At 51.7% G+C, this 16,707-nt stretch overlaps 1 protein-coding gene across 1 annotated transcript in view; it reads right to left on the reverse strand.

Moving 5' to 3' along the window:
• Window positions 1-16,707, reverse strand: part of AGAP3 (ArfGAP with GTPase domain, ankyrin repeat and PH domain 3) — a 79,086-nt gene that overhangs the window by 56,452 nt on the left and 5,927 nt on the right. Inside the window, exon 2 of the mRNA XM_045290149.1 lies at window positions 16,544-16,702. Coding sequence (XP_045146084.1) covers window positions 16,544-16,702 — 159 coding nt within the window. The remainder of the gene's footprint in view (window positions 1-16,543; window positions 16,703-16,707) is intronic.

Here is a 16,707-nt window from a genome sequence, read left to right on the forward strand (position 1 = left end):
AGGGAGGCGGATCCCTCCAGGAACTGCTTTGTTGATTTTATCTATCTTTTCAAAGAACCAGCATCGATTATTGGTGGCTCCATTGTGGTTTTGTTGTTGTTGCTTTATTTTCGGTTTCATTCATTTCTGACCCAGTCTGTGCCACCCCCCTAAGTGACTGTCACCTTATTTTGCTGCTCTTTTGGTTGAAGATGTGGGGTTAACGGTACTGGTCTTGGCTCTCTCTTCATTGTTGATGTGTTCAGTTATTGCTCTAAGCTGCCCTCTAAGGACTGCTTTTCTCGTGTCCCAAAGGATTTAATATGTTCCTTTCACTCTTATTTGACTCAAGACAGTTGTTAACTTTGAAAAAGTATCATTTCTTCTATTCCCCAGAAGTGTTTAAGCATTGGTCAGATCAGTGTCTGCATGCCAGCTGCCAGGAGAAATATTAATTTGCTCAAGTAGTCAAACCATAACTGGAACAGCAGCTGCAACTGGAGTCACCACTTGGGTAAGTCATTCTCCAAGAGTCACCTGTTTTGTGCACAGGCCACGTAAGTCTAAGCTAAATGGGGATGTGGTGGGAATTACCACTCCTGCATCCTTCAAACCCTGACTGTGGGTCTAATCTCTGCCATCCCTCCGGGAGGGTGGCATTCCTTCCGGTTACCAGTCTCCTAGGTAGAGGACGTCCTCAGGGCTTCCACTTGGCTTTTCCTGCCATAAGGAACCTCATTCCTCATGCCAGGGATTCCACCAGAGGGTCTCACCAGTTGCCGAGTATGAAGACACCACGGAAGCCATCTGGAACAGGAGGGTCCCCACGGACGAGCTCAAGGAGCCACTCGACGCACCTTGAGACACTTGAGCTAAGTCTCCATTATGAATTTGACCTCCATGTGCCCCACTCTAACTGGTGGGCTACAATAACTTTTGAAGTCTTGTGGAATTGGTGTCAATTTAGGGCCAATGTCCAGTTATCCCCACAATGTTTATTTCCTTTTTCCCGATGAACTCTTGTAAAGGGCGGAATACTCCTTTGGGAAAAGCTAGGAGAAAGACTAACAGTATAAATTGTTGTGAGTGTGGAGGGGACGTAGGGCTGGGAGTTTATAAATGGGCTCAAGTCTGGGAATTGAGGGGCGATCAATTCTATTCCAGTTGATTCAAATTACACTGCTATTCTCCTGATCTCGAAGTCTCCCACAGAGTCTAGTCATAGGTCTAGAAGCAATAATGGGTGGTGAGGGTGTCCTGAGAACATTCAGCTATGTATGGTAACGCACCTGCTGCAGGAGATGCTCCGGATGCCAGATCAACGTGCACAGGAGGGTTAATCTCATCAAACATGGGTAGAAGAGGTCAGGGTTTTACTGATAATGGATTAGTGGGCAGTGATGGAGAAATCGGTTCAGATGGAAGGGTAACGCTGTTGGCTGAAGTGATTCAGTGGGATTTAGTTGGTTAGCTGTCCATATGGCCCCATCCCAAGTTTCCAGCTTCAATTTCTTCCAAATCAATGCCCTCACTTTAACACCAGACTCCATGGCAAGCTTGGGAATTCAGATGGTATTATAATTCAGTCAATTTTATGATAAGACTGGGTTTGGTTTCCAGGAATATCAGATCTGTTACAAGATGTAAGGCTTTCTTTCAGGGCACAAGTGGGAACTTTGAGGTCTTTAATCTAGTACCTGAGCTATAACTGAACCCCTGAAGCTCATCTCTTTCCTTTACCATGTTAAGTAGGCCAATCTACTGGTTTCCCTCTACTTCTCATCCTGACGAAACTGCAGAAAGTATTACTTAGATGATCACCTACAGCCTCGCTTTCCATCAATATGTGATCTCCGGGTTGCGACATTTTACATATTGATATTGCCACCATATGTCATGGATTAGCAATGCCCTCTTTACTAATGGAGGCAAAGCTATCAGTAGTGATGGAGGCAGAATTACTAGTGTCTTAAGAGTCAATTTTTGAAAATTCATCCTTACGGTTTTGTTTCTCTATACCCAAATGAGAGAAGACGGAAAGAATCCACAGAGTCACTGTACCAAAAAGAACTAGTCCACATTCCACCACTTCAGGAGGTAGCATATGAACAAGAACCAATGGTGCTGAAGAAAGAAGTTCAAACTGTACTGAACGCATTTGTCAAAAACAAGGCTCCAGGAACTGATGGAATGCCATCTGAAATGCTTCAGCAAGCTGATCCAGCACTGGGAGCTCACTTATCTATGTCTATTTGGAAGATAGCTATTTGGCCAACTGGCTGGAAGAGAGATTCATATCTGTGGCCATTCCAGAGAAAGGTGACCCAACACAATGCTCAAACTACAGAACAATTATCATTAATATCACATGCAAGCAAATTTTGCTGAAGATCACCCAGTACTTTGACGGGGAACTTCCAGAGGCTCAGGCCCGATTCAGAAGAGGACATGGAGCAAGGGACATCACTGCTGATGTCAGAGGGATCGTGGATGGAAGCAGAGAGTACAAGAAAGATGTATGCTTGTGTTTTATTGACTATGCAATGGCATTAGACTGTGTGCACCATAATAAACAAAGCCTGAGAAGAATGGGAATTCAGAACTCTTCATTGGGCTCATGAGGATCTTGTACATGGATCAAGAGGCAGTAGTACAAACAGATCAAGAGAATACTGCCTGGTTTAAAATCAGGAAAACCGTCCTTGTTCAATCTGTATCCCGAGCAAATCAAAGACACTGGTTTATGTGATGCTATGGCATCAGGATTGGAGGCACCTTCGGTATGCAGGTGACACAACCTTGCTCGCCGAAAGTGAGGAGGACTTGAAGCACTTGATGATGATCAAGGACTGTAGCCTTTGGTATGGATGGAAAGAAGGCCAAAAGCCTCACACCTGGACCAACAGGTAACACCATGAAAAATGAAGAGGTTGAAGTTGTCAAGGGTTTTGTCTTGCTCGGATCTCAGTTAATGCTCCTGGAAGCAGCAGCCAAGAGATCAAAAGACACTGTATTGAAAAGCAAGGAGGTTACTTTGAGGACTAAGGTGCACCTGACCCAAGCCATGGTGTTTCCATTGCTTCAGATGCATGTGAAAGTTGGACGCTGAATGAGGAAGACTGAAGAAGGATCGATGCGTATGAATTGCGGTGCTGGAGAAGAATGTTGAAAGCACCATGGACAGCTAAAAGGACAAACCGATCTGTCTTGGAAGAAGTAAGGCCAGAGGGCTCCTTAGAGGCAAGGATGGCAAGACTTCGTCACACATACTTTGAGCATGTTGTCAGCAGAGAAGAACATCATGCTCGGTAAAGTGGAAGAGCAGTGAGAAAGAGGGAGCCCCTTATTGAGATGGATGGGCAGAGTGGCTGCAAAAAGGAGCTCAGGCATAGGAACAATCGTGAGGACGGTGCGGGACCGTGCAGTTTTTCTTCCCGTCGTGCATATGGCCGCTATGAGTCGGAATGACTCAATGCTCCTAACAACATAAGCAAACACGAGCTAATGTGGCCAGTCAGCAACACAGGCAGGGAAACATGAATTTACTTGTGTACAGTCAGTATGTGTTGACGATCACAGATAGATTTACAATGTCCCTCCTGCCCGCCCCCACACACAAAAAAAGAGTAGGCACTGAGACTGCTTATATATAATGGAATACCTTGGTTTGGAGGTTTAGGGTTACTGTTTCATGTGGCAATAATAATACACGGATTTAGTGCTTCTGTTCCATCTTCCAGTTAGTTGCATCGTGCCTAGAGTCTTCAAAGCTCGCACGGGGCCATCCAAGGCACACTTTATCTCCAGTCACCTGGAGCACATAGGAGGAAGGAGACTGATACGGAATATGTAGTCCTGCCTCTGTGAACAGCTGCTTCCTCTGTCATCAGACCCAAAGAACTGGGTGGTACTCAGCTACCAGGACTGAACAGTGACCAACGAGTCCGTAGAAGCATCCTGATGAAAAGGGGTAATGTGTAGAAAAGACTTCAAATCCTCACGGACGCAGGGAATGTGGATGAATCCCTGAAACTACTGCCCTGGGATCATCCAGTTTTAAGCCCAAAATATCCCCTAAAGGAATCTTAAAACCCAACCGCAGTTTGGCGTAACAGTGAAGGATGCCTTGAGCCAGATGGGGTCAAATTCACAGCGGCAAGTTAAAAGGCAGAAACCACACTGGGGAGCTCCAGGAGTAGTTTATGTTTATGTTAATAAGGAACAACTCAGAAAGTGAGTGAACTGACAAAAATGTACCTAATGTCACTAAATGGTACATGCAGACACGGTTGAGTTGGTATATGTTTTGTTGTGCATATTTTCAACTATATATATATATATTTTTTTAATTTTATTTAATTTAAAAACTTTGGTCATGAAAGAATTTTATCACAAGTGAAGTGGGGTTGGGAAAATTTAGAGGGGAAACCATGTATCTGCTAAGGGTTTGTTTCATCTATAGGCTGGACAGTAAACTCCTGGAACTTCACAAATAGGCAAACAATAAAAGAGAAGCAAAGGACTTTCATCAAAGAAGGAATAAACACAAACGGCTGAAGAGCACTGGCAGAACGTGGTCATTAGTGAAGTTACGTAAACAAGGGGGTGCCACCTCACCCCCAGGAGGACGACTACAGCTTAAAAGTGGGGAACTCCAGGCGTCCACAGGGAGTTGGAGAAACAGGGACCGGCGTCACCGCTGGTGGGCTACAAGAACACTTTGGGGGTGTTTAAAAACAAAACAAAATTACCATATGATCCTGGCAAGTGCACTCATAGGTGGACAAGGGGGCTTCTAAAAATGTGCGGAGAAAGCAAAATGACAAGGACTGGAAGAGCCCCATGAACTCTTTGAAGCCCCTCCTTATACATTCAAGCACAGACCAGCGTGGCACGTTCCACTAGTTTAAAACACATGACAACGGCGACTTCCACAATGAGACTCCTCCAGCCAGGAGCTGCCTCGCGGGGCCAACTTCCATACTTCCTACAGGCAGCCTTACGTCCCACACTCTCTTCTCGGTGACCCTTCGACTCTGGGCCCGTGGGAAAGACTGACTCTTGCTCTCCGCCATGTGCTCCTATGATTGTCAGGAGACAAGTGCTTTGATTTCAACACCCGCAAGCCTTCTTGGTACCGGAGCAATGTGACTCAGCGCAGGGTGGCCGGCACTCCGCGGTCCCCCCTGCATGCTGCTACTCTGAGGGTGCTATGACACTGAGGTCAGGGCGGAGGAAGGACGTTTGACCTTTGACTAAGTGCTGGTAGCACCCTGGGAAAGGCAGGTTTGAGAGTGCCACTCCATGGAAAAAATCTCCTGGTCTCAGGATGCGCGCAAGGGTCCAGGGATACCTGTCTCTACCTAAGAAAGGAGTCTCAGCTGGTGGGTCGCAACCCCTTTGGGGGGGGGGGGGGTGCCGAACAGGGGTCACCTAAGACCATCGAAAAACACATATTTTTGATGGTCTTAGGAACTGAGACACTGCTTCTCTATCCGTCTCCACATGCAGATTCGCCCACATACGAGCACCCGGTGTCGACTGTTACCCAGGCTACACCAAGCTTCAAGACAAAATTCCATTTATTTGTCATTAGAAATAAATAGTTCACAATAGATAATGACATATTGTTTTTGTGATGAATCACTACGCTTTAATTAAGGTCAATTTGTAACAATGAAAATACATCCTGCATACCAGATATTTACATACCGATTCATAACCGTAGCAAAATGGCAGTGATGAAGTAGCAGTGAAAATCATTTTATGTGGGGGGTGGGGGTCACCACAACAAGAGGAACTGTCTGAAAGGGTCGTGGCGTTAGGAAGGTTGAGGAGCACTGAGCTGAGAGGCAGGGATGGCCGTCCTGGCTCTCTTTCTAGTAGGATAACACGGTGTTCTCTGAGCTGGACTCCAATGAGCTCACCACCCAACTACACCAGGGTCCCCACCCCACAGAGAGGGAGGGAGGGCGGGGCTGCCCCAGCCAGGAGCGGGAGCACTCCTGCCAAAGAAAGCCAAGGACCTCCCTGACCACAGCTGTCTCCCCTCAAGCGGGCCACTTCCATACGCTGCAGAGGTTACGCCCCGCCCCGCCCTCTGCTCCAGCTCATGAGCCAGGACATGGCCAGAACACGCAAGGCCACATGCCCCCTCCCCACTGCGACTTTGCCAGTAGCGGACATCATCCCGCCATCCTCCTTTCTTACCTCTCAGGTGCGGTTCTTACCACACAGGTCACTGAGGGGCCTGGTTTGTGGGGAAGGCCTGGAACATGTTGCCTGTCTAAACCATGCGCTTCGAAATCAGGGATCCGTGTTTTTTGTGCATGAAGCACCTGAACCCGAAACCCTGTCCCAGCTCTGACCCCTCAGGGTCCCCAGAGGAGTACTCCTGGACATACGGTCTTTGTTCCAGGGTCGGCAGCTTGGCCTGAGTCCAACAGGGTGCTCCAAGCAACTGTCGAAACACACCAGTCAGACAAGAAGGCCCCGGGTGAGTTACAAGAGACCACACCTCAGGAAGAAGACTTCTGTACCCTCCAGAAGGGGTCTCTTCCCCTCCAGGGTCGCAGCTGGGGTGGTCTGGTGCAGGCCTGCTTCCCAAGCACCTCCCCACCCAAGCGCCCTGGCTGGCCAGCAGGAAGGACAGCTCTCGGTGTTACCTGAGCACCCCAGCGAGGCCTCTATTGGTCTGAGAGGGGCATGGCAACCCCATCAACTTTCCTTGTCACACCCAGAACCCACACCTGGTCCCATGCAGCCTCCAGAACTGGGCAGCAGGCTGGGTAGACACTTGGATGAGCGGCTAGAGGGTTCTAAAGGCCCTGCCTTTGGGCTGCAACACCACCCACCCCCCGCGCAGGTGATGGCTGGCTGTGACCAAGTGCAGTCAGTGGGCGTGCCAACAGCCAGCCTCTGTCTGAAACAGCTCCTGGGACAGTTAGCACTTATAGAGCAGGCCCCCCCATGGAACTCAGGGACCACCCTGCCTGCACGGGCTCGGCATTCACACAGACCACCACCCAGGACAAGAGACAGACAAGGAGAAGCCCAACTGCCGAAAGCCCAGGGCAGGAATCGAACAAGACTGGCTTTCTAGGGCCACCGGATGGGTGCCCTGTGCCAGGCTGGGGCAGCAGGGGTGAGGGAGGCATGGACAGGCAGTGTGCATCTACTCCCGTGCAGCAGCTGGTGAGGGCACCAGTCTCGAGGCTGGCAGGGCTGGACCTTGGAAGCTGGACAGTTGGGCTACAAGCCCAGCGTGGCTTAGTGGCTGCTGACTGGCCTCTCTGAGACCTCCCCCTCCTATAAGTGAAGACTCCTACGTGTGAGGTTGTTTTATGCCAGCAGTTCTCAACCTGTGGGTCTCGACCCCTTTGGGAGTAGCAAAATGACAGTTATGAAATAGCAACGAAAATAATTTTATGGGGGAGGAGGGAAGGGAGGGGAAAAATGAGGAGCTGATACCAAGGGCTCAAGTAGAAAGTAAATGATTTGAGAATGATAGCAACAAATGTACAAATGTGCTTGACGCAATGGATGTATGTATGGATTGTGATAAGAGTAGTATGAGCCCCCAATAAAATGATTTTTAAAAAGATAAAAAATTAAAAATAATAATTTTATGGTTGGGAGGTCACCACAACACGATGAACTGTGTGAAAGGGTCGTGGCATTAGGAAGGTTGAGAACCACTGTTCTAAGCCTTATGGCCTCACAGAGAGGGGCTGGGCAGGGAACGGACTCAGTAAGTGGGACCTCTCCCTAAACATCTTAGAGGCAGCTGGGGTCCGAGCCGAGGGGAAATTCATGTCCAAGTCCTAGCTAGTAGAGCTGGGACTCCAGGAAGGGATGAGAGGACACAGGCCAGCAGGACCACATCTCCCCCCACGTGGAAAAACAGGATCAGGAGACTGAGATTCCAACTGCTCTCATCCCAGCAGGATGACAGGAAGGTGGCATGGCGGCGGGCTGAAGGAGAGGTCCTGCAGGCATCAGGAGCCCAGAAGCTTCGAGGCTCTTCCAGCTTGTGGACCAGTGCTGCAGTAAGCACTAGAGTGTCCTTCCTGGGCGCTAGTCTCTGCAGCCAGTCTGGTCTCCCCACCCCACAACTGAGACAGTGTCCTGTCCCGTGGCCACCGCCAGTCTCCCTAAGCCATACAAAACAAGGATGCGAATCCAGGTCTGTTAGCCAAGGGGAGCTTTCTCCATGCCATGTGCTTCCCAAGACCACTTGCCTGTTCACACATTTCTTCCTGTGACTTACCATACGTGCCTTCTCATCAGTGAAGGTAACAAACATACTCCAGAAGCAGCCTATGCTGAGCGCCACTGCCAGGATGGGACATGGGAAACAGTGAGCGTGCTGGTGGTGATGTGACGACCCGTCTGGAGCGGCTCCAGCAGAGGAGGGACCAAGCCCAGGCCTCCTCCCACCATGTGGCACAGTCGCTGCAGAACACTGCAGCGGCAATTACCAAGCAGAGGGAGCTTTGGAGCAAAGTTAGCAACTGGCTCTTGTAAGGTGCGGTGAGCTCAGCCCCTCCCAGGACGAGAAGCAAGAGGCAGGGGTTGGGGCTCCTTGGGGCGCAGAGGAAGGAGGAGTCCTCAAGGGGCTGACCTCTCAAGCTCCCACCACACTCACACCGACCAAGGGCGGAGGCGGCAAGAAGCCGGGTCCAGGAGCTGGGGCTCCCTGCCTATACTGCATCCCCCTCAACAAACAAACAAATGCCAAAAAGAAATTGCTGTAGGCGTGCACCAACAGAAGAGAAGGATGATGACGGGAGAGAAAGAGGGGGGATGTAAACACTACAGAGAGGCCAAAACAAAACATAAGAAGGCTCCCCAGTGGGAACCACGGGGACACACACACACACCCCATCCTGGTTCCCTTACACACACACACACACACACACACACACACACACACACCCCATCCTGGTTCCCTTCCACCAAGATGACAGCTGCCTCAGTTCAGCCAGAGCCAACGGAGAGACCAGGACACCACCCGATTTCCACAAACTATTTTGAAGAAACGGGTATCAAGGGATACGTTTTTCTCAAACTAAGTAAGGGTAATAAGCCAAGTGGAAAATGAATAGAATTCTTAAACATACTCATGATCAAACAATGGGTAAACAGTGACTCTTCCCAGTCATCAAGAAAACACAAAGTTAAGCAACAATGGAAGGTGATATATATCAGTCATACTGAATCGGGGTGAGGGGTGGTGATCAGATCGGAGGGGGAAGGAGCAACCTTTCCTGTCCCCTTCTAGAAGGTCAGATGGCAGTAAAGAGCGAGATCTTAGAACAGTACATGCCTGACACTCCTGCAAACTGTCTTCTGGGGATTCGTTCAGGGGAAATAATCAGACAAGTGTACAAAGACGCGTGTACAAGGATGTGCATAATAAATAGGCACCCTTCAAGAGAATCTCTTACAAGGCCTTTGGATACATGTCTCACCATGCGCCAGACCCTGACTGTTCTGAGCACACTGCATACGTAAGGGCATTGCATGCCCAGAACAAGCCTGTGAGCCAGGCTCTGCTTACACCCTTCAATGTCAGATGAAGAAACTGAGGCACAAAAAGGCTTGCCTATGCCCACAATCTTCCAGTTATTAGCTCCTTGAGAGCTCTGAAGTAATACATCTCAAAGTGCTGCACTAAAGCAGGCAGCTCGATACTTGCCATGCCTAGTGTGGCGGAGAGACTCTGGCTCAACAGGACCCATGGCCAGAGAGCTGCGATTCAGATTTCAAGTACTTCTCTGGGTGGTCACAACTCGCATCACATAGACAACCCGATCCAATAGCAGGAAGCCAGGCACCAAGCACTGGGTGACTTGCATGAGGTCTCACCGACAGTGGCAGAGCAGGTACCTTGATTCCCAGTCCCAGAGAGCCACCAAATACGCGAACGAACACAGTGCCTCCTGGAGGTCTAGCCTCTGGCTCCCTTCAAAAGGTAAAGTTAAAAACCAAAAGAGAAACTGCTATAGGGCTTCCCCCAAAAACCAGACCTCTGCGGTGAAACACTGCAACGTCACAGCAACGCAGAGGGCAGTGTGGAGTCTGCCTGGAAACCCACTGCACTGAGTCAATTGCACTCACAGGGACCCTAGAGGTCAGGTCAGAGCAGAACGCTCCTTTGAGTTTAAGAGCCGGTAAATCTTTACCTGAGCAGACAGCCTCGTACTTCTCCCACAGAACAGCTGGTGTATTTGAACCTCTGACCTTGTGGTTGGCAGCCCAGTGCTTAACCACTGCGTCAAGTGGAAAAAAGTTCAGAAGAATGGACGCCAGACTTCTAGCCAGAGAAAGGATGGTAGACACTTCTCTTTTTGCATCCTATTCACTGTTGTCACTTATGCATAGATTCAAGTTTCCCCAAAACCATTCTTCCTTGAGCAAGCATCGTGGAAGGGAGGGACACCTCAGGTAGCCATCCTTCAACTGGAGAGTCAAAACATCCAGAAGAAAATGACAGCAGGGATGAGGACTCCTAATCCACTCTTAATAAGGGGTTAGCCACTCACATCCTCTACGTTTTCAAAAGTTAATCGTGAGTGTGGATTTCAGAAAGCACCTTTCCTTAGAAGCACCTCCCGAGAGTGTGGGAGCTTCCAAGCTGGCCCATAGAGGTTATTTGGGGAAAACTCCAGACCTGGAGTTGGAAGACCAGGTGAAACCCCTGGTACTGCCCCTCCATGTGGCCTCATGACACTCCCGGTGATATCGGCACACCTCACCAAAAAGCCTGTGCGACAAGTCAGTGGTGGCTAGGATGGCTGCAAAAGGTTCCATACAGCCTGCAGCAGACAGCCCTGCTGGAAATGCAGAATTCAGTCCCACTCTCGGCACTGTATCCTGAAAGTGGATCCCCTCCCTTTCCCAACTCCATAACCCAAGGTTTGGCTCCATGCTCCAAAAATCACCTGCCCCTTGTCAGCCAAGTATTAGAACGAGGAGGGTAAGCCAAAAGCTCAGAGGTGGGTGTTCAGGAGATCCTAGTGGACCCATCTCACTCAAACTCAGCTCCCCCAATCCTTCCTTGCTTTTCGGACAGAGGCACCTTCTTCCCCTCCACCTTCTTCCTGACCACTGACACCGGGCCACCAAGAGCTCACCAACCTGCCTTCTCCCCACCCGCAAATCAGCCTCTGATGTCTCCCCTCTAGGCCAGTCCCGACTGAGGCTTCCTGCCTGGTCTCCCCCCAAGCCCCCTGCACACTGCAACCCCAGCATGTGTGCCACATACAACCAGAGGCCTCGCTCCTGATCAAACTCTCCCCGACACCCACCTCCTGCAGGGTGGACTACATCATGCTTTTGTATGGAACGTGGAAAGGTGTAAACATATAAACAAGGCAAAGCGTAAAAAAAACCTTAACCCGGGGCCCTGCCTGCCACCTCCACTTGCTACCTGTGTGTGTGTGTGTGTGTATGTGTGTGAATTCTCCAGTCACACAGACCAACTTATTCCCTGAACACCACCCTAGACTTTCCTGCCTCACTGCCTACACAGGCCTGCTCCCTCCGCTAACACACACACTTGAATGAAGAGAGAGAGAGAAAAGTACGTGATAGAAGGTGGGCAGATATTAAGAACGAACCCTCCACTTCCAGAATTGATTCTGACTCATAGTGTCCCTAAAGGCGCAGATAACCTCATCTTTTTCCCAAGGAGCTGCTGGGGGGTTTGAACTGACCACCTTTTGGTTAGCGGCCCAATACTTAACCTACAGCACTGACAGGGCTCCTTACTTTAGAGCAAAGAGTTTTATTCACGTATCTTCTGTAGGCAGAGAGATGGCACTCGGTCAATTAGCCAGAGTGGGGGGAGGCGGCGTTCCATCTTGTTGACTCCTCTGTGGCCAAACCGGGGGCATCCTACCCATCTCTCTTCTTTGACTTTCAAGGAAAGAGGTCTTGACAAGTCTTACCAAACTGCTAACCTTTCCCGGTTTCCTTAACATCTGGGTTTTGCAACTCCCACTAGCCAAGCCACCCTCTGGCGCCTCCTATAGGCTGGTCCATTCCACCTGGGTGCAATACCTGGAGAGGTGGGGGGGAATGGTGTCCAACCCAAAGCCTGGGATCGAGGGTCACTGCTGCTCTTTCTCTTTCCTCCACCCCTTTTTCTGTTCTTCCTTCCTGGCTTACACTGTGCTAGATGCAACTGGGCCACACAGTAGGAGCTAATAGAAGATGTAAGTGGAACAAACGTGGCTTTCTCTGACTGCTCGCACCCACACGGACAGGCTCTTTTTCACCATGCCTATCTGACACGACCTAAATAAGCTCACCAGGCCCTGAGCCCCCAAACCTGCTGATTGCCAGGGAAAGTTACAAATGCAGATTCCTGGGCCCCTGTGACCATAAAAGGCCCCTGGACCACCCAAAGAACAAGCAAGTCTGTCTTGGAGGAAAGACAGCCACAGTGATCCTTAGAATGGAGGGTGGTGAGACTTTGTCTCCCGTTACTTTGGGCAGGTCTAGAGAGGCCAGTCCCTGGAGAAGGGCATCGTGCTCCGTGAAGCGGAGGGGCAGCAAATAGGAGGAAGGCCCCCCATGAGATGGACGGACACAGGGGCTGCAAGGACGAGCTCAAACCTAACAACTGTGAGGATGGCACAGGACCGGAAGTGTTTCATTCTGTGGTGCACTGGGTCAGCACCAACTGGGCGGCACCAACCAGCCACCGGCCCCCATCCCGTCCCGTCTCGTCCCACAGGAAGGGAGCCTCAGGAATGCGTAGCTTCGCCAAGCCACCAGCACGTGTGAGAATGTAATAAATAGCCCAGTGGGGGCTCCTCACCGAGGAACAGGAAGATTGAACAGATGAGCTGAGAGAGAGCATCCCAGTCCCAAACAGATAGGACTGCTTTTGCCCTCTCTCCATCACAAAGCTGTTGTCAGGACCAAATCACGAGGACAAGTACGGAATGCCAAACACATGTCCAAACGCAGGCAGGCCTAAGGGAAACCTGTATCGAAGGAGACGGCCTGGTTGAGGGTCTGGGCTGAGGGGCCGGGACCCTCAGAGCTGGTGCTCAGTGGGCCCGGCACCGCCGAGAGGTGAACCAATCAACAAACATCTCTTTTCCTTAGTCCCGTTAGATACAGTGGTTCCCAACCTTCCTCATGCCGCCACCCTTTCATACAGTTCCTCACGTTGTGGTGACCCCCGACCATAAAGTTATTTTCGTTGCTACTTCATCACTGTCATTTTGCTACTGTGATGAATCGGGCGACCCCTGTGAAAGCATCGTTTGACCCCCAGGTTGAGAACCGCTGCTCTAGAAAGTTACCAAACCAGAGTCGGCAGTGTTGTTGTTATTGTTAGGTGCCATCGAGCGGGTCCCGACCCACAGCAACCCCATGCACAACAGAGGAACCCACAGCCTGGTCCCGGGCCACCCTTACAAGTGTCTCTCATGTTCAAGCCCATTGTTTCGGCCACTGTGTCATCCCCAGGGCCTTCCTCTTTTTCTCTGCAAATTTCCTTGACCAAGCATGATGTCCCTCTCAGGGACTGGTCTCTCCTGACAGCATGCCACAGCAGACCTGCAAAACTGAGCCAGCGAGTGAAACAGCAGTCCAGCTGAGACAGACTGGGGTGCCCAAGAAGAACTTCCCTGGTAAGCCAAATAAACTAGGAGAAACAGTGCCAGTGACATCCAGCTGACAGCCTGGATCCCCGCGCTCACAATGGTGACCAGGTGGTGCACATGCCTAATCCCGTTCACCTCCACCTTAGCCTCTGGCTGGCACTCCTAGGGAAACGCTAGGCCCACCCTCCCCAGGTGCAGGCCCACAGCAAGACTCTGGAGGGTGGATTCTCCCCACAACTTCTCCAGGCTCCTGGCTTGCTGGGCCCGGCGCCCAAGCTTTCCCTCCATCTGGACTGAACCCTGGTTTTCTAGGACAGAGCCAGGAAACACAGCCAGTCAGAGAGGCTGGCCTCTAGCTGCAGGTAGGAGCGCGGCGGTCAGTGTCCTGCCTAACACCCCGTGCTATTCCTGGATCACTCCCTGCCCTGAACCTCGACGGCCTCACCAGTGAAGATGGCTCCTACAGCTCCTTCCAGCTCTGAGGCTGCACACAGAGTGGGCCTTCTAGGGCTCAGTCTTTAGTGCTTGGTGTGTTTCTTTCATTCCCCCAAAACCAAGTAGACAAGTCTTCTGTCTCCCCCTGGCCTTCGAGGGGACAGAAACATTTCGAAATAGCCTACCCTCAAACCCTGCCCTGAAACAAAGAAACGCCAGAGTGTCTCGGCATTCTCGGGACCAGATGTCCCGGCAAGAGTCAGAGTGGGCAGCGGGGCTAACTTGAGCCCATCATTTTCCCAATTTAACACAAAAAGATCCACAAGCACAGCACCTTTGTCTCCTTTAGGGCTGGGACAAAGACATCACTGGACAAAACATTAACCAGAGTGACAGAGGCGCTTTATCACCTCTCTGAAAATGCCCTTCCTTCCCATGACTGAGCTCAGACTCTAGTGGACGCAAAGCCTAGCATCCAGCGTGACATACACATTTATGTAATAACCTCCACCCGGGCCCAGCTGCCTGACAGGAGGAGTTCCATCCTGGCTCAGCGTCAGCCAGGGAGACACCCTGTTTGTGCGGCCCCTGCCCCTCAAAGAAAGAAAGGGATGCTAGTTTTGCAGTACAGAAGCAATATGGTTTGGCAGATGGAGAGAGGGTCTACTGCAGGAAGGCTCAGGGCAGAGATTGGAGAAAGTTTTTTAAAGCCTGCCCACTGCAGAAGAGCTGGGCAAAGATGCATTCCGGGAGAGAGGCTGGGGAAAAGGCGGGGGGAAGGGGGAAAAAAGAAGTGGGAGGTCTTGCCAAGAGCAGAAAACCAGGATGCTGAGAGGGAGAATGGATGTGTGAGCAGTAGCTGGGTCTGCTGACAAGGAGACATCGGGTCCCAGGATTTCAGCTAAGCAGATGGAACAGTGGGGTATTTCCAAACCACAATGGGGAAGCTGGCAGGCTCCAAAAGGGAAAATTCTGTCTGTCGTAGTGCATTGGACGATGGCAGTAAAAACTCAAGTGACTATCAGGAACCAGGGCCCTCACATCCCAGCAGAAGACAGCCAACCTGAGAGCTCCTAGGCTGAGGCTAGGTGGGCTACCTAAGCGAGACTATGACCAGACCTGGGCTCATCTCCTGCCTCTTTTCGCCAGAAGGGCTCTAGAGCCAATGGTCCGTCCCTCCCCCATTCTGTGGCTGCCCCCATTATCTCTACACACCAGAAGGGATTGGGGTCTTATCTTAAAGATGACCCAGAATTTCTCTTGCTTCCTCTAACCGGGCAGTAAAATGGTAGAGAATGGCATTTCTCACACACTCTTCACCTGGAAGGGAAAAAAATAAATAAAAAGGCCTTCCCCTCCTCAGACAAATGTCCCCACCAAGTCCCCAGCCACAAGGGTGATTTAGGTCACTGATTAAGAAGGATCCATGCTAATAAGTTTTGGGTGGGTTTTTTTTTTTCCAGCCACCTAATTAGTTCACAATTAACTCAGTCTTGAAAAAGAAAGTGACAAGAGGGTTGTCAGAGCAGAGGAAGTCCCTCAACCGATTACAACAAAAGTTTCTAAGCGCCTCAAGCCCTTTAATCCCAGGAGTCCCCTCCAAGCAAAAAGGTAGGGGTCATCAGCCAAAAGGCCGGGCACTTTCCCTGGCATTTTCATGAAGGCCCAAACCCACCACCTGCTGGTGGGTGTCCCTCTTCAAATAGAGAGCCGGAGGAGGGCGCAGATGGCCTAGGGCAAAGCCCATCTGCTCGCCTTCGAGGGGGCACTTAAGCAGCATCCACCGGCTTCCCCTGCCCCTCCGTCGCCGCAAGCCCAGGGTCCACAAGGCCAGAGATGGGCGCTCTCTGGGCAGTGCACTAGTGGACGGGTGCCCGGGGTGCCTTGGACCTGGGGGTCTATCCGAGCCAGCAGCCCGGGCCTGCAGCAACTTAAGGCGCCTTTCTGGAGAGAGCAGCGGCGTGGGCAGGGCGCAGGCGGGACTCGGGGGAAGGCGCCGACCGATGAGTGGCCGCCCACGCGGCTGCGGCGAGGGCGCCCGCGCCACACCCGGCCCACAGTCCGCTCGGCGCAGCGGCGCAGGGGTGTGTGCGCCAAGAGGGCGCGGCGCAGGGCTAGGCCCGGAAAAGCGGTCGTCCACTAACGGACTCCAACTCCGATGCCCTCTACCTCGCTGTCCCCTCCCAGCCTTCCGAGGCCCCTCCGCCGCGGCCGCCCAGCCCAGATAGGCCTGCCCGGATCTGGCCCCAGCCCTGGCAGCATCTGCGGCTCCGAGAGCACTCGGAGGAGAAAAAACGTGTCCCCTGCCACAGGGCCAGCCTCCAGCCCCCATGTGTCCCTGGAGGAGACATGGCGAAGCCTGCGCAACGGCTCTGCTGCGCAGCCGGGTAGGAAGCGAGCGAGCCGCGTGGCCCAGACCTCGGGCGCGCGGAGACCCCGACAGAGCCAGCGTGGCCAGGCCCGGCCCACGGTGCCCGGCACCCGCAGCCCCGGGGTCCACTCACCCTCGATGGAGATGACGTGCTCCCGGATCTGGTTCTGCAGAGCCAAGTCCTCGATGCGCTCGATCAGGTCGTAGATGGCGTAGATATTGGGATGCACAGACTCGAAGCGTTGGATCTCCGCCCGGATGGCCGCCGAATTGGAGAGAGCGAACTGCGGAGAGGGC

The sequence above is a fragment of the Echinops telfairi genome, unplaced genomic scaffold, assembly GCF_000313985.2.
Source record: "Echinops telfairi isolate 266 unplaced genomic scaffold, ASM31398v2 ScPeMD7_31;HRSCAF=116, whole genome shotgun sequence".
Lineage (NCBI taxonomy): Eukaryota > Metazoa > Chordata > Mammalia > Afrosoricida > Tenrecidae > Echinops > Echinops telfairi.